This window comes from Pongo pygmaeus, chromosome 19 (assembly GCF_028885625.2).
Source record: "Pongo pygmaeus isolate AG05252 chromosome 19, NHGRI_mPonPyg2-v2.0_pri, whole genome shotgun sequence".
In the NCBI taxonomy this organism is placed as follows: Eukaryota; Metazoa; Chordata; class Mammalia; order Primates; family Hominidae; genus Pongo; species Pongo pygmaeus.
The window spans coordinates 55114095-55141042 of record NC_072392.2 but is presented as its reverse complement, the minus strand read 5'-3'; the positions used below and the strand labels follow the sequence as shown (position 1 = coordinate 55141042).

The window sequence follows — 26948 nt, the reverse complement described above, 5'->3', positions numbered from 1 at the left end:
TATATTCTTTGATCTCCGTTTCAATTTTTAAAATAGTTGATCAGAATAGAAATACATACTGAGTCAGAATTTAGGATTTTGCCTAAGAACCAGGCTGGAGAGATTTTGATTTGGTTAAATAAGGAATATTCTTTGTTTCTTAAATTGATAGCTTTGATCTTTAAACAGTATAGATAATTGTCATTTTTTATTACGGCTATTGGTATGTGGTGAAATGGTGTATATTTGTATCAAGCAAGTGAAAATATAAATCAAGATATTAGTTACTTAAATGGTAGGTTTGGAGTGACCTGCAATATTCTGTTGAGTTACATGGTTCCAAAAGTTTATACCTTTTTAATGACTTGACAGTTAAATTTTTGTGTGTCTTAAACCTTTTGATGATTCCAGAAAATATGAGTTAATTGAACTATTAACTATTTTATTGCTTTTATTATAATAGTTTTCTGGACCAGGATTTCCAATACCAGGATTATTATTATTTTTTTAAATTTGAGTAGACCATGTTAATTAGAATAAATACAATAGGCAGTATGGATCATTAGATATTTTGCTCATTTCGGTCATCCTCACCAGATCATTTATAGCTTTTTATCATTTTTATCATTTACAGCATTTAGACCATTGACTTCAGTTTTGCTTTGTACTGTTGATAAAGTTAATGTATGAAAGTGCTTATAACAATGTCTAATACATATGAAGTGTCTTTATTATTACTTATTGCTACCCCCTTTTAGAGGTATTAATAAGAAGACTGAGAAGGAAAACTAGAAACAAGATGTCAGGGTTGATAAACCTGAAAATTAGATAATTGACATTTAGACATTTCATCTGTATGTATGGAAGAAAAAACTTTCAGAATGGTAAAAGCTATTGAAATGGGTCAGGCGCGGTGACTCACGCCTGTAATCCCAGCACTTTGGGAGGCCGAGGCAGGCAGATTGCCTGAGCTCGGGAGTTTGAAACCAGCCTCGGCAACATGGCAAAACCCTGTTTCTACTAAAAATACAAAAAATTAAGCATGTTTGGTGGCAGGTGCCTGTAATCCCAGCTACTCAGGAGGCTGAGGCAGGAGAATTGCTTGAACCTGGGAGGCGGAGGTTGCAGTGAGCCGAGATTGCGCCACTGCACTCCAGCCTGGGTGACAGAACAAGACTCTGTCTCAAAAAAGAAAAAAAAAAAAAGCTATTGAAATGGAAGCATGTCTCTAAACATGGTATAGTGAATATAGAATTGGAAGCAAGGAGCATTAACTCTTCTCCTCCCATAATATATAGTATATATGCATTGTAATACATTTGGGAAGTATAGGAACACATACAGAAAAAGTTGTCTTACTACCTAGAGATAGCCACATCTAATATGTTTTCTTTTTTTTGAAAGATAAAGTATACACACTGAAAATTTGAATTGTGTTGTACATGCAGTCTGGATTACGTTAGTATTTACATCATAGTCCATCCTTTAGTATCTATTTGTCTCTCTACTTCATATATCTCATATTCCTCCGTTATCAAATCAAGAAAAACTGTTAAATCTATTGCTTACGTTTGACTTAGCTGTTAATGAGGCCTCATTTTGTTGTTAGAACAAGCATGTTTTAAATTTCTCTAATATGGAAGGAAAGGAATGGTTACATCCATTAAAGAAGCAGGTCTTTGGTGCTGGTTAGGGAAGGGAGTGATCTTTTTAAGATCGCATTCAACTGGATAGGGATATTTTGTTTTTGCCTTAAATGGGTGTTTTTGTCTTGACTTCACTCTTTGGTTTTGTAGGAGTTTGTGGTCCTTGTTATGTGGAAATGTGGAAACAGTTTGTCCTAGTACAATATGTTTGATCTTTAACAATGTTTTAGTTAAGGTATACATGTGTTACTTTCATTGTTTTGAAGGCATATCTTTTTCCCCCACATTTTAATACCTGAAATCAGGATGCTGCTTTAATTTGATGACATCTTATAGTAAAAATGGCTTGTAGTGATACATAACTATGGTACTACTTAAAATCTCTGGTGTGACAACAGATCAGTAAAATGTACTAATTACACATTCCCATTATGTGACATACTGAAGCCTCCTTAAATTTCATATGCCTTCCTCTGGTAGTGAATTTTGATAATTGAATAAGTATATCAATGTGCCCTTTTTGTTCATAATTAGAGCAAACATTTACTATGTGCCAGGTAGGCACTGTTCTGGCCAGGCACAGTGGCTCACGCCTGTAATCCCAGTACTTTGGGAGGCTGAGGTCAGGGGTTCGAGACCAGCCTGGCCAACATGGTGAAACCCCATCTCTACTAAAAATACAAAAATTAGCTGGGCATGGTGGTGGGTTCCTGTAATCCCAGCTACTCGAGAGGCTGAGGCAGGAGAATTGCTTGAACCCAGGAGGTGGAGGTTGTGATGAGCCGAAATCATGCCACTGCACTCCAGCCTAGGTGACAGAGCAAGACTCCGTCTCAAAAAAAAAAAAGGAAACCCGTCTTGTGTACTCGAATTTTTTTTGTTGTTGTTGTTGTTGTTGTTGTTGTTGTGACAGAGTTTCACTCTTGTCCAGGCTGGAGTGCAGCGATGCGATTTTGGCTCACTGCAACCTCCGCCTCCCAGGTTCAAGTGGTTCTCCTGGCTCAGCCTCCCAAGTAGCTAGGATTATAGGCATGCGCCACCAAACCCAGCTAATTTTATATATTTAGTAGAGACGGGGTTTCTCCGTGTTGGTCAGGCTGGTCTCGAACTCCCGACCTCAGGTGATCCACCGCGCCCCCACCCCACCGGCCTCCCAAAGTGCTGGGATTATAGGTGCGAGCCACCGCACCGGGCCATGTACTTGGATTTAACAAAATTTTTTGGAGGGCTAGGGATGGGTGCAAATCTGGCTTTCACGGGTCTATTTCTGGAGTTTGTAGGCTGTATCCTGTTCTCAGAGGGATAAAATAATTGATTTCTGTTCTGTTTGCATTTTAAGATGGTGATGGAATTTCCTGACAATGTGTTAAATCTCGATGGACATCAGAATAATGGTGCACAGCTAAAGCAGTTCATTCAGGTAATAGTTTTTTCAATCAGTGTTTTTAATGGTGTATGTGTATTTTAAAGACTCATTTAAAATTTAGCTGTACTAATTTTATATAGGATTCTCTAGGTCTTAATATTGCACTGAAATTGCTCTTTCACCATTGCTGTAGTAAGCATGCCTAGTTATTTACCTGATTTATGTAATTGCCATGTGAAAAAGAATTGGTGGTGGTGTGTTAATATTTTACATGTCCATAAGACTTTAATTTTAAAACCAGGCCATCTTTCCTGGTTTTTAAAAGATAAGGTATATAATTTTTCATTAAAAACTTGTTGGTTTTCTGCTGTAGTAATTGTTTTCTTCAGACAAAGTAATCCTATATTATGAACTTTCTGATGTTTAATTCCTGAGAAATATAGTACTTTATAAATATGCTTAAATGCAATATACAGTGGTCCCTCAGTATCCGTGGGGGATAGTTCAAGGATCCCTATGCAAACCAAAATCCACAATGCTTATAGAAAATGGTGTAGTAAGGACTAGGCATGGTGGCTCATGCCTGTAATCCCAGCACTTTGGGAGGCCAAGGCAGGTGGATCGCTTGAGTTCAGTAGTTGGAGACCAGCCTGGGCAACATGGTAAAACCCTGTTTCTACAGAAAATGCAAGAAAGTTGGGCAGACATGACGGCATGTGCCTGGGGTCCCAGCTACTCCGTAGGCTCAGGTGGGAGGATCTCTTGAGCCCAGGAGGCAGAGGTTGTAGTCAGCTGAGATCGCATCACTGCACTCCAGCCTGGGCAATAGAGTGAGACCTTGTCTCAGAAAAAATAAGATGTATATTTGCATGTAACCTCTGCACATCCTCCTATATACTTTAAAGCATATTTAGATTCCTAATAGTACCTAATACAATGTAAATGCTGTGTAAATAGTAGTTATACTGCATCTTTAGGGAATAATGACAAGGAAGAAAAGTCTGTACGTGTTTAGTATTTCCCATCAAATATTTTCAATTCTTGGTTGGTTAAATTCACAGATGTAGAACCCATGGATATGGAGGGCTGACTGTAATTAAGATATTGGAAGACGACTTGTTAGTTTACTTCAGGACTCTTATTTCTACTTTTAGAGAAAACTTTGAATGGAAGGGTAATGGTAAATGTGAGAAAATGCTTCTTGGGAATTATCCTACTTTCCTATCTGTTTTTGGTAAATCTGAAAGTGTTAACTGCAGTTAACTATAACTTCATCAGGTAGAAGTTACTTACTAGAGTTTGCTCATTTCTCTGCAACAGTACCTGTCAGTTATTTTTCTACCTTGTCATAACCAGCAGATACAATTCATAAGCAGCAGCATGCTAGTTACTCACTTCCCTACATAAGGAAGATAGGCCATGTTTTCTCCCACTAATTCATAATACATCTGTTCATGCCTCTGGATTGGGAATTGCTGCTCCACATGATTACCATCCTAACTTGACTCCTGTAGCTAAACATAGTGATAGTAAGTGTGTTGTTAAAAGTTGTAAAAACAAAACAAAAAAAAACAGGCCAGGCGTGGTGGCTCACGCCTGTAATCCCAGCACTTTGGGAGGCTGAGGCGGGTGGATCACAAGGTCAAGAGATCAAGACCATCCTTACCAACATGGTGAAACCCCATCTCTACTAAAAATACTAAAATTAGCTGGGCGTGGTGGTGCACATCTGTAGTCCCAGCTACTCGGGAGGCTGAGGCAGGAGAATCGCTTGAACCCAGGAGGCAGAGGTTGCAGTGAGCTGAGATTGTGCTACTGCACTCCAGCCTGGTGAGAGAGTGAGATTCCATCTCAAAAAACAAAAACAAACAAACTAAAAAAAAAGGTACAGCTGTATTGTGCTTTTTTTGTGTGTGTGAGAGGACTGGCCTAATACTCACTGAACGAGCCCTACATTTCCAGATGCAGGACTGCTTTTTGGCATACTAAGCAGAGTTGTTTATATACCCTAGATTCTAGAGCAAGGGGGTTTGTGGCGCAAATTCCGTACGGCATGGACAAGGCTGACTACTTTGCCTTTCTGACTCAGTTGCAGGTAGAGCTGGTAAACCCTGGCCAGGTTGTACTTACTGCACAAGGATAGGAACCAGTAGTAGTGAAAGTATAATTTTACGTCTTTTTAAAGGACACTCCTTCATTTTCTTTCCCTCTTTCAGCGACATGGTATGCTTAAGCAACAGGATCTAAGTATTGCCATGGTGGTGACATCACACGAAGTCCCGAGTGCACTTTCTCAGCTTGTCCCGTGTGTTGGTTGTCGTCGCAGTGTGGAGCGCCTCTTTGCCCAGCTTGTAGAGTCTGGAAATCCTGCTCTTGAACCCCTAACAGTAGGGCCCAAGGGAGTCCTGTCTGTAACTGGAAGCTGCATGACTGATGCAAAGAAGCTTTATACATTATTTTATGTACATGGGTAAGTATAATCAATTAGGAGAAAACGGGTTTGTTAAAATTTAAAACAGCTTGGTGACAGTGGCAGCTTATTTTCTTGATGGAAAGATTGAGTCTAATTTAATAATTTTATTGAGTAAGTTGTATGTACCAGTGAATGTAAAGTTTCTGCTCTCCATGTGGGGAGAGGCAGACAGTAAGCAAATATTCAATTTGTCAGGGATGATAAGTTAGAAAAATCAGTAAGGGAGGTAGAGAATGGAGCGGGGGAAGAATTATTGTGGAGGGTGGTCAGAGAAGGCCTCCCTGATAAAATGACATTGAATATAGATTTGAATGAAGTGAGCAAGCGAATCTTGTAGAAAACTGGGGGAAGGCAGAGAAGGAACAGCTAGTGTAAAGGTTCTGAGGTTGGGGTTTTATTGGCATGTTTGAGGAATAGTAAGGAAGCCCTTGTGGCTGGAGCCAGATGAATGAAGGGAACAGTAATCAAAGATGGGGTCAGCAGAGTAATAAGGCTGGGCGCTGTGGCTCACGCCTGTAATCCCAGCACTTTGGGAGGTCAAGGCAGGCAGATCACGAGGTCTGGAGTTCGAGACCAGCCTGACCAACGTGGTGAAACCCCGTCTCTACTAAAAATACAAAAATTAGCTGGGCATGGTGGCACGTGGCGGTAATCACAGCTATTCAGGAGGCTGAGGCAGGAGAATCACTTGAACCCAGGAGGCAGAGGTTGCAGTGAGCTGAGATCACGCCACTGCAGTCCAGCCAGGGCGACAGAGCGAGACTCCATTTCAAAAAGAAAAAAGGAAGAGTGGCTGGGCACGGTGGCTCACGCCTGTAATCCCAACACTTTGGGAGGCCGAGGCAGTAGGATTGCCTGAGCTCAGGAGTTCAAGACCAGCCTGGGCAACACGGTGAAACCGAGTCTCTACTAAAAATACAGAAAATTAGCCAGGAGTGGTGGCGGATCCCTGTAATCCCAGCTACTCAGGAGGCTGAGGCAGGAGAATCTCTTGAACCCGGGAGGCGGCAGTTGCAGTGAGCTGAGATCGCGCATTGCACTCCAGCCTGGGCAACAAGAGTAAAGCTCCATTTCAAAAAAAAAAAAAGGTAATAAAAGGTCCAGTCATATTTTTATTTTTTTCAGACAGAGTTTTGCTATTGTTGCCCAGGCTGGAGTGCAATGGCGCGATCTCGGCTCACTGCAACCACTGCCTCCCGGGTTCAAGTGATTCTCCTGCCTCAGCCTCCCAAGTAGCTGGGATTACAGGTGCCCACTACCACGCTTGGCTTTTTTTTTTATTTTTTAGTAGAGACAGGGTTTCACTATGTTGGCCATGTTGGTCTTGAACTCCTGACCTCAGGCGATCTGCCCACCTCGGCCTCCCAAAGTGCTCGGATTATAGGCATGAGCCACCGTGCCTGGCTGAGGTCTTTTGTTTTTACTCTGAGTGAGGTGAGAAGCTTTGGGAAGGTTTTGAGCAGAAGAGTGGCATAGTCTGATGAAATTTGGTTTACTTTGACGTCTGTTTTGAGAATGAATGATGGCTGTGGAGGTAGTGAAAAATGGTTATAAAGGATCCTGGGTATATTTTGAGGAATGAGCCAATGGGATTTTTTGGATAGATCGGTTGTGAGGGAGGCCATCAAAGATGATTCTCAGATTTGTGATGTAAAGAATGGACAACAGGCCTTGCGTGGTTGCTCACACCTGTAATCCCAGCACTTTGGGAGGTCGGTGAGGGTGGATCACCAGAGGTCAGGAGTCTGAGACCAGCTTGGCCAACATGGTGAAGCCCCATCTCTACTAAAAATACAAAAATTAGCCCGGCGTGGTGGCAGGCGCCTGTAATCCCAGCTACTCAGGAGGCTGAGACAGGGGAATCGCTTGAACCCGGGAGGCGGAGGTTGCAGTGAGGCAAGATCGCGCCACTGCAGTCCAGCGTGGGCAACAGAGCGAGATTCTGTCTCAAAAAAAAAAGGACAAATGGTTGCCATTTACCGAGATGGACAAGACTGAGGAGAAATGTAACAGAGCTCATCTTTGGGTGTGCTAAGTTTGAGATAGCGATTAGACATCCAAATAGAATTCAGAGAGGTCTGGGTTAGAGCTGTAAATTTGTCTCATTTAGTGAATATAAATAGGAAAAGAAGAAGAGGTCTGAAAAGTAAACCCGAGGCTTTCCTATTTAAAGATGGTGGTAGGGACTTTTGATATTTACTGTGCCTGGGCTTGGGAAAATAAGCCTCGGAGTGTTTTTGAACAGAGGAATAATGTAATCTGATTCATGTTTTAAAAGCATCACTGTAGCTGCTGAGTGAGGCCTGGAATGTAAAGGCCAGAAGGTGCAGCAAGGAGACCATTTAGGAGGCCAGCTATTGCAGTTGACTAAGCTAGAGATTGGTGGGTTGGACAGGGACGATAATGGTAGAGGTGATAAGAAGTGATCTGATTCTAGATTGGTTAATTTTTATTTAGCTTTTATTCAAGTTTTTTTTTTTTTTTTTTTTTGAGACAAAGTCTCACTCTGTGTCAAGCTGGAGTGCAGTGGTGCAGTCTTGGCTCATTGCTACCTCCACCTCCCAGATTCAAGTGATTCTTGTGCCTCAGCCTCCCGAGTAGCTGGGATTACAGGCGTGCACCACCACACCTGTCTAATTTTTGTATTTTTTTTTTAGTAGAAATAGGGTTTCTCCATGTTGGCCAGGCTGGTCTCTAACTCCTGGCCTCAGTCTCCCAAAGTGCTGGGATTACAGGTATGAGCCACCATGCCTGGCCTCATTTTAAAATTTTCTGTAGAGATGAAAATTTTGCTATGTTACCCAGGCTGGCTTTGAACTCCTGGCCTCAAGTGATCCTCTTACCTCAGCCTTCCAAAGTGCTGGGATTATAGGCATGAGCTACTGCACCAGGCCTGATTCTAGATAATATTTAAAAGGTAGAATTGACAACCTTTGCTCATTGGTTGGATGGAGGGTGCGGATAGTAGTAGTGTATATTCTACATTTGCATAAAATTTCTGTTGATGACTCCTCTTCAAGGATGTATTGTGTTTACATAATGTTTTGTGAGGTTTTTATATATTTTTTAAAGACATGGGGTCTCACTATGTTGCCCTGGCTGGCCTCAAACCCTTGGGCTTAAGTGATCCTTTCACCTCGGCCTCCCAAATAGCCGGGACTACAGGTGTGTGCTTCTGCAACTGGCGTATTTACATACTGGCTGGGCAAGGGAAGATGGCTGAGAGTCAGATAGCAGTCAATGTTGAAATACGTGAGTGCCAGGCACACTGGTAGATACAGTGGGGATAGAGAAAAGTGGTTTTTTTTTTTGTTTTGAGACTTCTCTCTCAAAGACAGTAAATAGAGATTTTAAAATTTGAAAGTAAAATGAATTAAACTCTTAATATGTTTTATTTTTAATTAGGTCCAAACTAAATGACATGATAGATGCTATTCCAAAAAGTAAGAAGAATAAGAGATGTCAGTTGCACTCCTTAGATACGCACAAGCCAAAACCTTTGGGGTAAGTAGAATCGAATACCAAGAGGCTTTGTCATTGTTAAGATTGTATATTTGATCATATTTAGTAAAAGAAATAAACCCACTGTTTGCTTTAATTCATTAATTGGTTATGCTCTATGACATAGGTCAAAATAAATAGATCCTCTTGTTATGTTGGCCATTTTGCCTTGATATATATAAACTCTCAGTGTAGATCTGATTAAAAATTTTTTTTTTATGTTAAATATGTTTTAGTGGAGGGAGGTTGAAGTCTTTTTTTTTTCTTTTTTTGAGATGGAGTCTCCCTCTATTTCCCAGGCTGGAGTGCAGTGACGCAATCTCGGCTCACTGCAACCTCCACCTCCCTGGTTCAAATGATTCTCCTGCCTCAGCTTCCTGAGTAGCCGGGACTACAGGTGCGTGCCACCACACCTGGCTAATTTTTGTATTTTTAGTAGAGATGGGGTTTCACCCTATTGGCCAGGCTGGTCTCGGATTCCTGACCTCAGGTGATCGCCCGCCTCAGCCTCCAAAGTGCTGGGATTACAGGTGTGAGGCACCACACTCGGCCGGTTGAAGTCTTTATGGAAATGTATGCAGCTAATATTAACGTTTTCAAAGTAGTGGTAATCATTATTTGATTTACAGAATAGTCATAATGTATACATTATTTATCTTTCTTGTCTCTAGCTGTAATTTACCAAGGTCTTAAAAAAAGTAGTTATGACAATATTATGACAATGTGTATTTATGTAACTAATTTGTAGTTTTCTATATTTATTATTATTTTTTGAAATGGAGTCTCCTCTGTCACCCAGGCTGGAGTGCAGTGGCGTGACCTCTGCCCCCTGGGTTCAAGCTATTCTCCTGCCCCAGCCTCCCGAGTAGTTGGGACTACAGGCGTGTGCCACCAAGCCTGGCTGATTCTTTGTATTTTTGGTAGAGACGGGGTTTCACCGTGTTAGCCAGGATGGTCTCAATCTCCTGACATCATGATCCGCCCGCCTCGGCCTCCCAAAGTGCTGAGATTACAGGCGTGAGCCACCGCGCCCAGCCTATTTTATTTTTTAAGCAAATATTGCCTGATAATAATTTGTAGTTTTCTTCTTGGTTAAGTGCTATAGTGTCCAAGGCTGCTTTTTCACTTTCTCCCAGCACAGTGCCACAGTTGTCCCCTACAAAATTGCCTGGAGGTGGGGATGGTGAGGCGAAGCCATAGAGTGTGAAGGGACTTTCTAAGACGTGACTTTAGTTTTGGAGAGAATGGGATATTAAAAAACTATACTTCATTAATTTTATTTTTTAATTATTTTTTTGAGACACAGTCTTGCTCTGTCACTCAGGCTGGAGCACAGTGGTACGATCTCAGCTCATGCAACCTCCGCCTCTTGGGTTCAAGCAATTCTTGTGCCTCAGCCTCCTGAGTAGCTGGGATTACAGGTGTTCGCCACCACTCCTGGCTAATTTTTTTGGATTTTTAATAGAGACGGAGTTTCACCATGTTGCCCAGGCTGATCTCAAACTCCTGGCCTCAAGTGATCTGCCTGTCTTGGTCTCCCAAAGTGTTGGGATTATAGGCGTGAGCCACTGCACCTGGCCTCTGAAGAGTTAATTTTTAAATATCTCATTTGTGTCATTGTCACCTTTTTTTGATTTTTTTTTGTTTTTTTTTTTTTGACCTGAACTTCCGAGTGACACCATTATTGTATAGACATTTTCCTCCCTGACACAAAGATTTGGATGACCAGGCAGTGGTATGTTAATAATGTATTAAGTTTTTTTCCCCTGTACTGAGCAACAAAAAATATTTAAAACATTTTATCAGCCGGGTGCGGTGGCTCACGCCTGTAATCCCAGCACTTTTGGAGGCCGAGATGAGTGTATCACAAGGTCAGGAGTTCAAGACCAGCCTGACCAACATGGGGAAATCTCGTCTCTACTAAAAATACAAAAATTAACCAGGCATGGTGACACGCACCTGTGATCCCAGCTACTCAGGAGGCTGAGGCAGGAGAATCGCTTGAACCCAAGAGGTGGTGGTTGCAGTGAGCTGAGATCGTGTCACCTGGGTGACAGAGCAAGGATCTGTCTCAAAAAAAAAAAAAAAAAAATAGGCTGGGCGTGGTGGCTCACGCCTGTAATCCCAGCACTTTGGGAGGCCAAGTTGGGTGGATTCTCTGAGGTCGGGGGTTCGAGACCAGCCTAGCCAACATGGTGAAACCCTGTCTCTACTAAAAATACAAAAATTAGCTGGGCGTGGTGGCAGGTGCTTGTAATCTTAGCTACTTGGGAGGCTGAGGCAGGAGAATCACTTGAATCCAGGAGGCGGAGGTTGCATTGAGCCAAGATCGCACCATTGCACTCCAGCCTGGGCGACAAGAGCAAGACTTTGTCTCGAAATACATAAATAAATAAATAAATAAATAAAATTTTATTAGTAAAATTGTCAAACATAGAAAAGTAAAAAATACAATGATTGAACCTCCCATGCACTTTTACCAAGATTTAGTGGTAATTAAGAGTTGCCACACTTGCTTCATTTATCCACCTTTTTCTTTGTATTTTAAAGCAAGTCCCAGGCTTCGTGTTACTCTATTGCATCCTTCCACATGCATCTCTAAGTATATGGACTTTTTTTTTCACACATTGCCATCATAACACCTAACAAAATTAAGTGTAACAATCGAATACCCAGTTCATACTCAGATTTTACCTGTTTCTGTGTTTTGTTTTTTTTTTTTTGAATGTTGGTTTGTATGAATCAGGATCCAAACAAGAACCACACATTATATTCTTGTGGCCTGAAGAAAAGAAGTTTTCTTAAGGACAGTTGTTATTTTGCTGCTTGATTTGTCAGTATCTTTTTTTTCTTTCTTTCAAATTCTTTCTTTTTTTTTGAGATGGAATTTCCCCTGTCACCCAGGTTAGAGTGCAATGGTGCGATCTCGGCTCACTGCAACCTCTGCCGCCTGGGTTCAAGTGATTCTCCTGCCTCAGCCTCCCGAGTAGCTGGGATTACAGGCACCTGCCACCATGCCCGGCTAATTTTTGTATTTTTAGTAGACACAGGGTTTCACCAGGTTGGCCAGGCTGGTCTCGAACTCCTGACCTCAGGTGATCAACCCGCCTTGTCCTCCCAAAGTGCTGGGATTACAGGCGTGAGCCACCGCACCTGGCCCGATTTGTCAGTATCTTTTAAAAATTTTTTATTTTTTATTTTTTCATCAGCTCCTTCTTCCTTCTCAGATTTGTCAGTAGCTTGAGAGAATTTCTGACTCTAAATGCAGAGTACAGGCTAATTTTTCACATTAGAGAATGACCTGTTGGCTGAAGGCCTAGAGTGGTATGATACAGTAAAGAGCTTGCGTTCTGGTACTTTTTTTCTATTAAGCATATTCTTTGTTGATGAACTGAGAAGCAAGTAGCCCAGCATCTTATGCATCTGTGCTCATTGCTGCCTTCCTTCAAAGACCAGTCCTTCCACTCTTGCTCTGCACTCCATCTTCTTTGTTTTCAATCACTTTGCTTATTCAGTTACCTACTTTTGTTGAATTTACATTCAGCTCTGTTTTTGTATCTTTCAGCTTAAGAAACAAAACAAACCTCCACAGATTTTACATCCCCTTCTAGCTACAGTTCCACTACATGGGAAGTCATGTTTTAGAAGGCTGTTTACTGAGTATGGAATCAGTGTGAATGGACTTAATTGATCTTAAGTGGTGTCTGTCTCTTGACTAAGGTAGCTTCAGTTATTCCCACAGGCCACATAGAATAGCAGGCTAAGCAGTACAGTATGCTTAGCCAAGGCTCCCTCTCCCTTGGATGGTCACCACTATTAAATGCTACTATGATTCTCCATTTTATGTATTTCCACTCCCCCTCCTACTGCTACATCCCCACCCCCCCATAGCTTTTTAAATTTGTTTAGTCTATTTGCAGAGGAAGTATAATACAGTTGATTAGGTTTTAGCCTAATAAATAGAAATCTAGGTCAGCTTTTCTGAGAGTATTCTCTCATCTATGCAAGTAAACCCAGGTTACTGTCTGTCTGGGAGTAAGTTTGAGATCTGAAAGAAAGATCTAGGCTGGAGTTGTAGGCCTGTAGCTTATCTTAGAGAATGTTATGTAAGATCACCTAAAGGGAAAGAGAGTAAAAGAATTCTGAGGAATTTAATGGGTAGAAAAAGAAATTAGTAAAGAAACCTGAGAAAGAGTAGCCAGATAGATAGAAAGAAGCCAAGGTACAAAAGCGTTCCAAGGAAGTCTGATCAACTGTATTAAATGCTGCCAAGTTATCAAGGACCCAAAAGTGGACATTGGATTTAGTAACAGTGAGATAATTGGTGATCTTGATGAGCTGAGCTAGTGATTGAGTGGAAGCAGAATCCAGGTTACAGTGATGGAAAAGTGAATGCGATGTAAGGTTGTCATGGATTAAGCTGTGAATGGAGAGTATGAGAGCAGAACCAGAAAGTGGAAAGGTTATTTTTTTGGAAAGTTTGATCTTAAAAGAATAATAGAAGGCATAAGGTCTAGAATGTTTATAACTAAAATCCTGATTTGAGATACAGATTTTTTTTATAGAGCTTTTTTTTAAAAAAAAAAAAAATGCCTTCACGTTCTGATGATATAATAATCATTCTTCAGCTCTGATTTCTCTTTATGAACCTTTCCCTCAATTATGAGAACTTGAGTTTGAGAGTTTTTCAGTTCTGGGAAATTATGCATTATACTAATCAAGTATAGTTAATAAAAGAGGGGCTGGGGGCGGTGGCTCACACTAGTAATCCCAGCACTTTGGGAGGCCAATGCAGGCAGATCATGAGGTCAGGAGTTCACGACCAGCCTGGCCAATATGGCGAAGCCTCGTCTCTACTAAAAATACAAAAATTAGCCAGGTGTGGTAGCACGCGCCTGTAGTCCCAGCTAGTTGGGAGGCTAAGGCAGGAGAATCGCTTGAACCTGGGAGGCAGAGATTGCAGTGAGCCGAGATCATACCACTGCACTCCAGCTTAGGTGACAGAGTGAGACTCTGTCTCAAAAAGGAAATATCACAGTTGAGAATAGAAGGATGTAGCATGGAAAGTGGAACAGATGATGTTTTTGTTGTCACAAATAAGGGGAGCTAAACTTTGGCCTGAGCCCTTGTGAGAGGGAGTACAGGGCTGAATTGTGTGGATAACTTATATTTTAGGCAGAGGGTTGAGAAATACCCATTTAGCTACATAGAGTAAGTTAAAAGTTCAGAGGTTTTTCCGTCTCTAGCGTCCAAGGTGTAATGAATTCCTTGGACTGTACTGAGACCTGCAGAAGAACAGACAGGAGCCAGTTGTTCAGAATCATGAAAAATCAAGAAGGCTGTGATTGAATGGCGTGTAAACCCACGTTTCCCTTGGAATGCAGGTCCAAAATAAATGTGCTGCAACAAAGCAAAATGTGTGGCAGTTTTCATACTGAAGTTGAACCCTGTTGGGGATGGAGAGTGAGAAGTTTTTAGTAAGTTTGTTAAAAAAAATTGTATAAGGCTGGGCTTGGTGGCTCGCGCCTGTAATCCCAGCCCTTTGGGAGGCCGAGGTGGGTGGATTGCTTGAGCTGAGGAGTCGGAGACCAGCCTGGGCAACATGACAAGACCCTGCTGTCTCTACTTAAAAAATACAAATAATAATAATAATAATAATAATAACCGGGTGTGGTGGTACACGCCTATGGTCCTAGCTATTCGGGAGGCTGAGGTAGGAGGATCACTTGAGCCCCTGCAGGGGTGGGGTTGCACTGAGCCAAGATCACGCCACTGCATTCCAGCCTGAGTGACAGAGTGAGAGTCTGTCTCAAAAAAAAAATTACCACATAGTTCTTATTAATTTAGGCTGTATAAAGTGTTCATGTTAGTGTACTATCTTTTAGTAAATGTAAAACTTATTCACTGTAATTAATCTGTGACCTTCCCAGCTACTTGTACCTGTGAAGGTAGATAATAGTTTTGTTACCATGGTTTAGCTTTTAAAAAGGAGTGATTACAAAAAAAAAATTGAGCTGGGCATGGTGGCTCACACCTGTAATCCCAGTGCTTTGGGAGGCTGAGGTGGGAGAATGGCTTGAGGTCAGGGGTTTGAGACCAGCCTGGGCAACATAGTAGAGACCTTGTCTCTACAAAATAAAAGTAAAAAAAAAAATTACTTGATGATGATCTCATTAAATAGATCAAAACTTCTTAGAATTTTCGATTTGTGGAAGATTGGTCTGTGTTTATAAGGGAAAATACTTGATAATTTTTTTGGTCATTTTGACTTTAGAACATTCCAACTATATTTGCTCATAGAATACTTAGTTTATTAACCAGTTGCTGTCTTCATAACTACAAATGTTAAATTGTATCAGATAAACTTGATAGTCAAGCAGAAGTTTTTATATAAAGATATGAGCACACATTTAAATGAACGTTATATTAATAGAAAATGAGTATGTAATCATATAATTTGTAAACATGTTCTAATATCTTAATCATTAAAGTGTTCATGATTTTAATTTAGACTATAGAAATTATTTCTTCAGATTATCTCAGTGTCACTAAGCTTTGTACTATACTACACTACAGTGAAGGGAGCAGTAGCAGTGTCAGTTCAGAGAAGTTAAGTACAGATAAGAGAAATAGTGAAGACCACAGGAAGGACAGCAAGTATAGGATCATTTTCTATTATGGACCTTTCCAGGGAACAGCCAGGTAAAATCAAGCAATACTTTAATCTGTTTTTTGTTTTTTTAATGTTTTACCCTTTTGTATTCTCCCTTTCCACTAATACTTGTTCTTTCTACAGAGGTTGTTGGATGGATGGATGGGAACTAATGTCACAGGAATGCAGGGATGAAGTAGTTTTAATTGACTCGAGTTGTCTTTTAGAAACACTAGAAACATATCTGCGAAAACACAGGTAAGTCTGATGGTTGTTCCAGTATAATGTGGAAGGTGCCTTATGTGTCAGTCACCTAGAGTGGCCTGTCACTGACCTCTTTTGTATAATAGCATTCTAGCCTTCCCTTTAATACTTGGCACTAGGCGGAGCTTAATGTTAGAGTAGGCAGTTCCTTTTTTTTTTTTTGAGATGGAGTCTAGCTCTGTCGCCAGGCTGGAGTAGAGTGGCGCAATCTCGGCTCACTGCAACCTCTGCCTCCCAGGTTCAAGAGATTCTCCTGCCTCAGCCTCTCGAGTAGCTGGGATTACAGGCACACGCCGCCACACCTAGCTAATTTTTGTATTTCTAGTAGAGATGGGGTTTCACCATGTTGGCCAGGATGGTTTAGGTCTCCTGACCTTGTGATCCACCAACCTCGGCCTCCCAAAGTGCTGGGATTACAGGCATAAGCCACTGCGCTTGGCCAAAGCAGTTGCTTTATGGGATGACTCTCAGGGTTAGCCTTCTTGTGTTAAGCCAGCATCTCCTATTTTGTGATTTTTTTTTTGTTTTTGAGACGGAGTCTCACTCTGTTACCCAGGCTGGAGTGCAGTAGTGAGACCTAGGATCACTGTTCCCTTCGCCTCCCGCGTTCCAGCGATTCTCCTGCCTCAGCCTCCTGAGTAGCTGAGACTACAGGCGCATGCCACCACGCCCGGCTAATTTTTGTATTTTTAGTAGAGACAGGGCTTTGCCATGTTGGTTAGGCTGGTCTCGAACTCCTGACCTCAGGTGATCCATCTGCCTCGACCTCCCAAAGTGCTGAGATTACAGGCATGAGCTGTGCCCAGCCTATGGTAGCATTATCAAAATTAAATTAGTAGCTTTTTACTTAATATTTGAAGTATTTCTGTCATTATCAGGACCCCAAAAGAGAGTTGATATTCATGTGTTTCGTTACTATAAAAGTAACTTCAGATTTTCCTTTATGGAACACTACTTTTACAAAGGAATTTCCTTTTTTTTTGAGACGGAGTCTTGCTCTGTCGCCAGGCTGGAATGCAGTGGCTCGATCTCGGCTCAGTGTAACTGCTGACTCCCTGGTTCAAGAGATTCTCCTGCCTCAGCCTCCCAAGTAGCTGGGGTTACAGGCACATACCACTATGCCCAGCTAATTTTTGTATTTTTAGTAGAGATGGGGTTTCACCATGTTTCCCAGGATGGTCTCAGTCTCTTGACTTGTGATCCGCTCTCCTCAGCCTCCTGAAGTGCCGGGATTACAGGTGTGAGCCACTGTGCCTGGCCTACAAAGGAATTTTCTAAGTGTCATTAACATTTGGAAATTCATAGGGAGGAGAGTCCAGTAGAAAAGGAAACTGGTGGGCTGGGTGCGGTGGCTCACATCTGTAATCCCAGCACTTTGGGAGTCTCAGGCAAGTGGATCACCTTAAGTCAGGGGTTTGAGACCAGCCAGGCCAACGTGGCGAAACCCCGTGTCTACTAAAAATAAAAAAATTAGCCAGGCATGGTGGCACGCACCTGTAGTCCCAGCTACTTGGGAGACTGAGGCAGGTGAATCGCTTGAAACCAGGAGGTAGAGATTGCAGTGAACCAGGATCGTGCCACTGCACTCCGACAGAGCAAGACTCTTTCTCGAAAAAAGAAAAAGAAACTGGTAAGGTAACATCATCTAGAGATGGTGTTCTTGGGGCACTTGTACTGTTTAAATTTGTTACATGTTGCGTTTGTGGTTGTATGTCCTTTGACTTTGAGGCAGATACACACAATTATTTTGGGAGTGCCTCTAAAAATCAAGTGAATTATAAAAACTGGTGTCATTACTTTATGTGGCAGTAAGCTAATGACTTTGCCCACATACCAAGTTTATTGGTGTTTTTCTTTTTTCAATTAAAAACTTTCTTTCTTTGTCTTTTTGGTGGATTATGCCGAAGAGAGTAGAGAATGTGTCACTTACTTGGAGTTTTACAGGAACTATACAGACACAAAACATATCCTTCCTCTTTAAATATGAATTGATCCTCCCAAAAGATAGTTTTTGTGGGTGATAAATGACAAGTTATTAGAGCACATGTTTTGGAGTTTCTTATAATGGTTTTGTAGATTTTCCTATGTTTAGGGTTAGTGTTTTAACATTTTTAGATGGATTTTAGTCCATTTTATAAATATCTTAACAGTTGTGAGAAAGTATGGTTGAGAGTAATAATTAAGGCAGTAAGTGATGAATTTAAGGAGATTGTATTGCATCTGGATTCTACTAATTGTAACTGTACAAGTTAGTTGACTTTTCTGTGCCTCAATTTTTATCTTCTTTAAAACAAACATAGGCTGGGCGTGGTGGCTCACACGTGTAGTTCCAGCACTTTGGGAGGACAAGTCAGGTAGATGGTTTGAGCCCAGGAGTTTTAGACCAGCCTAGACAACATGGTAAAACCCCGTCTCTACAAAAAAGCAGAAAAATTAGCTGCCGTGGTGGCACAAACCTGTAGTCCTAGCTACTGGGGAGGCTGAGGTGAGAGTATCGCTTGAGCCCAGGAGGTTGAAGGTGCACCATGATCACAGTGGCCGTGATTGTACTACTGCATTCCAGCTTGGGCAGCAGAGTGAAACTCCATCTCAAAAATAATAAAAATTAAAATAAAATTAGCAGCTGGGCGCAGTGGCTCATGCCTGTAATCCCAGCACTTTGGGAGGCCAAGGCGGGTGGATCACCTGAAGTCAGAAGTTCAAGACCAGCATGGTCAACATGGCGAAACCCTGTCTCTACTAAATATACAAAAATTAGCCGGGCGTGGTGGCGGGTGCCTGTAATCCCAGCTACTCAGGAGGCTGAGGCAGGAGAATCGCTTGAACCCGGGAGGAGGCAGAGGTTGCAGTAAGCCGAGATCGCGCCATTGCGCTCCAGCCTAGGCAACAAGAGTGAAACTTCGTTCCCCCCCCACCAAAAAAAAAAAAGAATTGTGGTAGAGGCCGGGCATGGTGGCTCATGCCTGTAATCCTAGCACTTTGGGAGGCTGAGATGGACAGATCACATGAGGCCAGGAGTTTGAGACCAGCCTGGCCAACATGGTGAAACCCCTCTCTACTGAAAATACGTAAATTAGCCAGGCATGGTGGTGCACTTCTGTAATCCCAGCTACTCAGGAGGCTGAGGCATGAGAATTGCTGGAATCTGGGAAGCAGAGTTTGCAGTGAGCTGAGATTGTGCTACTGCACTCCAGCCTGGGTGACAGAGTGAGACTGTCTCAAAAGAAAAGTATTATGGTAGAACATCGTCAGATACTACACTTGATCTTAGTCAAAAGGCTGAGACATGATAGAACATCATTAGAAATGAGGTGTTAATAAACTGAAACCTCTGCCTTAAGGGTTTTTTAAGGCTGGGCATTGTGGCTCACGCCTATAATTCCAACATTTTGGGAAGCCAAGGCAGGAGGATCACTTGAATTCAGGAGTTCAATACCAGCTTGGGCAACATAGGGAGGCCCATTTCTAAAGGCTGAGTGTGGTGGCTCACTCCTCTAATCTCAGCACTTTGGGAGGCAGAGGTGGGTGGATTACGAGGTTAGGAGTTCAAGACCAGCCTGGCCAACATGGTGATACCCCATCTCTACTAAAAATACAAAAATTAGCCAGGCTTGGTGGCGTGTGCCTGTAATCCCAGCTACTCAGGAGGCTGAAGCAGGAGACTCACTTAACCTGAGAGGTGGAGGTTGCGGTGAGCCAAGATTACGCCATTTGCGCTCCAGCCTCGGCAACAGAGCAAGACTCCATCTCAAAAAAAAAAAAAAACAACAGGCCGGGCGCCGTGGCTCACGCCTGTAATCCCAACACTTTGGGAGGCCGAGGCAGGCGGATCATGAGGTCAGGAGATTGAGACTATCCTGGCTAACACAGTGAAACTCCGTCTCTACTAAAAAATACAAAAAATTTAGCTGGGCTTGATGGTGGGCGCCTGTAGTCCCAGCTACTTGGGAGGCTGAGGCAGGAGAATGGCGTGAACCCAGGAGGTGGAGCTTGCAGTGAGCCGAGTTTGCGCCGCTGCACTGCAGCCTGGGCGACAGAGCGAGACTCCATCTCAAAAAAAAGATAATAGTAAATAAAAATAAATAAATAAACAAAATTAAAAAATTAGCTGGGTGTAGTGACACACCTGCAGTTTCATCTACTCGGGAGGCTGAGGTGGGAGGATCACTTGAGCCCAGGAAGGTTGAAGGCTGCAGTGAGCCATGATCATGCCACTGCACTTCAGCCTGGGTGACAGAGTGAGACTCTGTCTCGAAAAAAAAAGTTTTAAAAAAGTCATATGCAATGCTGCTTTTACAAATGGGAAAAATTCTCTTTTACGGCTTTTATATCCTATTTTTAACTCGCTATTTACTTACGCTTACAGTTGTACAATCAAACATATATTAAACTACTATGAGAGTATAAAGCAGTAAAATGGGAAAATATTTCAAGTTTTATTATTGTTCTCTTTGACATTTGACCATTTAATTACCTGAAAATGTGAACTTGCTATTTATAACCTGAAAATGTGGAAGTATTTGTTGTTATTTCTGTGTCCGTTTTTTCTCTCCTAAAGGAGAGACTTTCTGTTCCTGCTTGCATGTGTGTGTGTTTTAAAAGAACACAAAATAAGGCTAGGCACGGTGTCTCACAGTTCAGCATTTTGGGAGACTGAGGCGGGCGGATTGTTTGAGCCCAGGAGTTCAAGACTAGCCTGGGCAACATGGCAAAACCCTGTCTCTACAAAGAATACAAAAATTAGCCATGCGTGGTGGCACACACCTGTAGTCCCAGGTACTCAGGTGGATGAGGCGGGGAGGATCACCTGAGCCTACTAGGGAGGTTGAGGCTACAGTGAGACAAGAGTATGCCACTGCACTCCAGCCTGGGCCACAGAGTGAGACCCTGTCTCAAAAAACCGTGAAACATAAATTTACCTTTTAAACAGTCTTTAAGTGTACATTACAATATTGTTAACTATATGCACATTGTTGTACAACAGATCTCCAGAACTTTTTCATCTCACCTGAAACTATACCCATTGAACACCTTTTTTCTCCCCTCACCCCCTAGCAACCACAATTCTTCTTTCTCTTTCTGAGTTTAATTATTTTAGATAGCTAATATAAATGGAATAATGTAGCACTTGAATTTTTGTGATTGGCTTATTTTACTTAGCCATTATCTAAGACAATACTTAGATAATGTCTAACATTCATCTATGTTGTAGCATATGACAGGATTCCCCTCTAAAAGCTGAATAATGTCACAATACTGTGAGATTATTAAAAATGGACAGTGAGTGTCACAGTATATGTGATATTATTCACTTTTCTTTTTTCTTTTTTTTTTTTTTTTTGAGACAGTCTCGCTCTGTTGCCCAGGCAGGAGTGCAGTGGCTTGATCTCGGTTCACCGCAGCCTCTGCCTCCCAAGTTCAAGTGATTCTCCTGCCTCAGCCTCCTGAGTAGCTGGGATTACAGGCACACACCACCACACCTGGCTAATTTTTGTATTTTTAGTAGAGACAGGGTTTCACCATGTTGGTCAGGCTGGTCTCGAACTCCAGACCTCAAGTGATCCACTCGCCTCGGCCTCCCAAAGTGCTGGGATTACTGCACGTGGCTATTCACATTTCTTTATCCATTCATACATTGATGGACATTGAAGGTTGCTCTTACATTTTGCCTGTTGTCAATAAATGCAGTAATGAACATGAGTGTGCAAATATCTCTTCAAGATCCTTGCTATCAGTTCTTTTGGATATATACCTAAAAGTGAGATTCCTGGATCATATGGTAGTCTTATTTTGAAGAACTTTCATACCGGTTTCTATACCAGCTGTACCATTATACATGCCTGCCAACGGTGCATAAGGGTTCCAATTTCTTCACATCCTCGGTAACACTTGTTATTTGTTGTTGTTGTTTTGATAGTGGTCATTCTAATTGGTTTAAGGTGATATCTCATTGTGTTTTTGATGTGCGTTTTCCTGATGATTAGTGATGTTGAGCATCTTTTCATATGCTTGCTGGCCATTTGTATATAATCTTTGGAGAAATGTCTATTCATGCTTTGCCCATTTATTTATTTACTTTTAAGTTATTTTATTTTTTTGAGACAGGATCTTCTTTCTTGCCCAGGCTGGAGTGCAGTGGCATGATCCCGGCTTTGCCCATTTTTAAATTAGGCTATTTTTTTCTGTGATTGAGTTCTAGTGGTTCTTTATATTCTGACTATTAACCTCTTATTCAATATATGGTTTGCAAATATTTTTTCCCATTCTTTGGGTTGCCTTTTTACTCTGTTGATCGTCTTTGCTGTGCCAAAGTTTTTAAGTTTAATGTATAGTCATGTGCTACGTGATGACATTTTGGTCAGTGATGGACCACATATATGACAGTGGGCCCGTAAGATTATAATAGAGCATACTGCGTTGTAGATCAAGTAGAGGAAATGATTAATATTCAGTGATGGTGCTGGGACATTTGGTTTTCCATGTGAAAAAAATATAAATAAAAATGTATACTACCTAGGTTTGTGTAAGTACACTCTGATGTTCGCACAGCAGCAAAATAGCTAACAATGCATTTCTCAGAATGTGTCCCATTGTTAAGTGATATGACTGTAGTCTTTTTTTTTTTTTTTTTCCTCAGGCTTAATTCACTTTATTTTTCTTGTATAAAAACCCTGTGTTGTAGCCACAGCTGGAGCCTGGGTCCTCTGCATGGAGACTCTGGTGTGGGTCTTGACGAGGTAGTCAGTGAATTCCTGACAGGAAGACTTGATGAATACAGTCTCCTTCCAGAGGTCGAGGATCAGGTAGCTGTAGGTCTTAGAGACGGCATGAAAGGTGTCCTTGGTATAGTTACCCAGGGTGGCAGTGCAGCCCCTGGCTAAGGTATAGCAGTCATCAATACCAGCCATCATGAGCAGCTTCTTGGGTACAGGCACTGAGACGATGCCAGTGCCTCTGGGCATGGGGATGAGGCGCACCAGCACAGAGCCGTGGCGGCCTGTCGCCTTGCAAGGGATGGTGTGGGGCTTGCTGATCTTGTTCCCCCAGTAGCCTCTGTGCACAGGGACAATAGAGAGCTTGGCCAGGATGATGGCCCCGTGGATGGCAGTGGCAACCTCCTTGGAGCACTTAACACCCAGACCGATGTGGCCATTGTAGTCCACAATGGCAACAAACATCTTGAACCTGGTGCGCTGGCCAGCGCGGGTCTGCTTCTGCACCGGCATAATCTTCAAAACCTTGTCCTTGAGAGAGGCCCCCAGGAAAAAGTTAGTGATCTCAGATTCCTTCATGGGCAGGGAGAAGACATACATCTCCTCCAGGGACTTGATCTTCATGTGCTTGACCAGGCGGCCCAGCTTGGTGATAGGCATCCACTCCTTATCCTTGGCCTTGCCTCCATGAGCTTTGCAGCCTCAGCCGCGGCCTCGGCCCCGGCCCCGGCCCCGGCCCCGGCCCCGGCCCCGGCCCCGGATGCCACTGCCAAAACCTCCGCGGAAGCCACCGCGTTTCCCCATCCCAGGCGATCCCCACCGCCGGCCGCCACCAGCATCATCCGCCATTTGGTGTTTTCTCAGAGAAGCGTCTATTTTTGTTTTTGTTGTGCATGTGTGCTTTTGGTGTCATAGCCAAGAAATCATCACTTAGTCCAGTGTCATGAAGATTTTCCCCTATGTTTTCTTCTAGTTTTATGGTTTTCAGATGTTAACATTTAGTTTTTAATCCATTTTGTGTTAATTTTTGTATATTTTTGCCCATATTTAAAACTTTAGTGAAATAACATAATTTAACATTATTTGTCAGCATTGTTGCCTCTGTTTACCAAGTGGGCTTAGAGCCTCTAATTTAACATATATTCTTTTTTTTCTTCTTTGAGATGGAGTTTCGCTCTTCTCATGCAGGCTGGAGTGCAGTGGTGCGATCTTGGCTCGCTGCAACCTCTGCCTCCCGGGTTCAAGCAATTTTCCTGCCTCAGCCTCCTGAGTAGCTGGGATTACAGGTGTATGCCACCACATCCAGCTAATTTTTGTATTTTTAGTAGAGACGGGGTTTCACCATGTTGGCCGGGCTGATCTCAAACTCCTGAGCTCAGATGATCCATCCGCCTCTGCCTCCCAAAGGGCTGGGATTACAGACGTGAGCCACTGCGCCCAGCCCATATCTTCATTTTAAGAAACATCGTTATCTACTATTGGTCCAGCAAAACGTGTGTGCATGAAACAAAGATATGGCGGTAGAAGGGTAAATACTATAGTAAGAAGTCTAGGCCGGGCGTGGTGGCTGATGCCTGTAATGCCAACACTTTGGGAGGCTGAGGTGGGGGGATCACTTTGAGGTCAGAAGTTCAAGACCAGCCTGGCCAACATGGCGAAACCCCGTCTGCACTAAAAACACAAAAATCAGCCAAGTGTGGTGGTGGGCGCATGTAATCCCACCTACTCAGGAGTCTGAGGCAGGAGAATCGCTTGAACCTGGGGGGCGGGTGTTGCAGTGAGCCAAGATCACCACTACACTCCAGCCTGGGTGACAGAGTGAAACTCCATCTTAAAAAAAAAAAAAGCACGAAGAAGAGTATAAATCAGAAGTATTAATAATAAGAGACAACTGAAAAGTTTTTTGTTTTGTTTTGTTTTGTTTTTTTGAGACAGAGTTTTGCTCTTGTTGCCCGGGCTGGAGTGCAGTGGTGCGATTTTGGCTCACTGCAACCTCCACCTCCCGGGTTCAAGTGATTCTCCTGCTTCTGCCTCCGGAGTAGCTGGGATTACAGGCATGCGCCACCACGCCTGGCTAATTTTTGTATTTTACTAGAGACGAGGTTTCTCCATGTTGGTCAGGCTGGTCTCAAACTCCCAACCTCAGGTGATCTGCCGGCCTCAGCCTCCCAAAGTGCTGGGATTACAGGCGTGAGCAACCATGCCTGGCCAGCTGAAAGGTTTTTAAGCTGAGACACAGATAATCAGATTTGTGCTAGAAAAATTATTTTGGTGTAAGAAATGCTTCAATGCTAGGAAGAGTGGAAACAGGAAAGTCAGTTAAGAAGCTTTAAAAAAGAAAAAAAAAACAGTGGGCTGGGTGCGGTAGCTCAAGCCTGTAATCTCAGCACTTTAGGAGGCCAAGGTGAGTGGATCACCTGAGGTCAAGAGTTCAAGACCAGCCTGGCCAACTTGGCGACACCCTGTGTCTACTAAAAAATACAAAAAATTTGCTGGGTATAGTGGTGGGCACCTGTAATCCCAGCGACTCAGGAGACTGAGGCAGGAGAATCGCTTGAACCCAGGAGGCAGAGGTTACAGTGAGCCGCGATGGCGCCGCTGCACTCCGGCCTGGGCAACAAAGAGAGACTCTGCCTCAAAAAAAAAAAAATAAATATATATATATATAGCATAGGCAACTTAAACCATGCCAGAGGGAATTGAAAATAGGGACCTACAGGAGAAACAAGAAAGAGTGAATACTAGTTGGCTCTACTCAATAGGAAGACCCAGGGAGAAGTTGGAATTAACTTAGATTTCCAGCCTGGGTGACTCTGAATGGCTCTGAATGGCAGTGTTCTTAACAGGGATTGAGAAGGAACATAAGAATAGAACAGCATTACCCTTGGACAGTGAATTTAAGGTGTTGCCTATTGGACATCTGTCATGTCTTGTCACTTTTCGATATGGGTCTGGCCCTCAGGCAATAGCAGAGATTTGAATGGAGCTGTAGAGTCACAAGTCATCTTTATAGCCACGTTAGTTGAGGCCATACGCATAGATGAGCTCATTTGGGAGATGAATTTAAATCAAAGAGATCAAAATTTCCTTGTTTCACTTAACTAATCTTCTTAGCCAGTTACTCTTATTGTGAGCGTGGCTTTTCCACCTGACCAAGTTCTTCTTGTTCCAGGAATTCAAAGATAAAGAAACCAGGCTCTATTATTTCTTTCTGATTGATTGATATTTGGTTTCTGAAAGAAATTTTCTTCCTTCCCTACATTCACAAACTCTTCTATTCTTTTGCCACATTATATACACTTAAGTTTAAACCAGTTTCCGTGTATGTTTTTTTGTATATTATGTTTGTTATTGAGAAATAGGCATTTTTGGGAAGACAGAATTTGGCATTTTGGAAATAATCAGAGAATTAAAAAATACATGCACCACTTTCCCATTCTTCTCCCCACCCCAACCCCTACCCCTATCCTCAAATGCTTAGCTAGTGAAATATTCAAATGTTGTAATAGAAATTGGAGTCAAGGTTTCCTGGCTGAAGAGACCATCTATTTTCAGAGGCTGGAAGGAGAAAGAACAAACCAATCAAGAGTCATTGGTTTGTTGCCTCTATTGTTTTATTTCTGACCTGTGCAAATAGCTTTTGAAGTGGAGATATGCTAGTTCTTGGTAACTAATACTTTTCTGGGCATGCATTTTATGAAATAATAGGTATGTATCTGCCTCATTCTTTTAGGCTATGTGTTTCTCTAGTTTAAAAATAATTTGCCAATGAAGGTCTATCTGTATTTATGCAATCCCTAAATTTGTATTTACCTTACATGCGTATGTTTTAAATGTGTGTATGGAGGCTTTTTTTGGATGCTGTAGATGGGAGAGAGTGCCATCATCTAGTACACTGTTATATGCCACAAGAAATAATTGCACAGCCAGTTCTTAATTTTGAGGTTTTTCTTTTCAACAGGTTTTGCACTGATTGCAAAAATAAAGTCCTCCGAGCATACAATATCCTTATTGGTGAACTTGACTGCAGCAAAGAAAAGGGCTACTGTGCTGCACTTTATGAAGGCTTGCGGTGCTGTCCACATGAACGACACATACATGTTTGCTGTGAAACAGACTTCATTGCACATCTTTTGGGTCGTGTTGAGCCAGAGTTCACAGGAGGGTATGAGTATGTAATTTGCTAGAATGGGCTATCTAGCGCTTTGCTTCATTTTATTACTGAAAGTTTATTTTCATCACCTTCTGTCTCAGTACATATGATATATGTATAAATTAAAGTATGCCTGTAAAGATTTTGCTTCTCTTTAAAGTATGCATTTCTTAATTGACTGAAAATAGGGAAAAACTGTTC

General features: G+C 42.2%; 1 protein-coding gene and 1 pseudogene across 1 annotated transcript in view; one reads left to right on the top strand and one right to left on the bottom strand.

Moving 5' to 3' along the window:
- Positions 1-26948, top strand: part of LOC129017031 (gametogenetin-binding protein 2-like) — a 114854-nt gene that overhangs the window by 6976 nt on the left and 80930 nt on the right. The window contains 5 exon segments of the mRNA XM_054457031.2: positions 2965-3045; positions 5208-5461; positions 8870-8968; positions 15762-15875; positions 26556-26765. Coding sequence (XP_054313006.2) covers positions 2965-3045; positions 5208-5461; positions 8870-8968; positions 15762-15875; positions 26556-26765 — 758 coding nt within the window.
- LOC129017030 (small ribosomal subunit protein uS5-like) lies at positions 22072-23557 on the bottom strand (annotated as a pseudogene).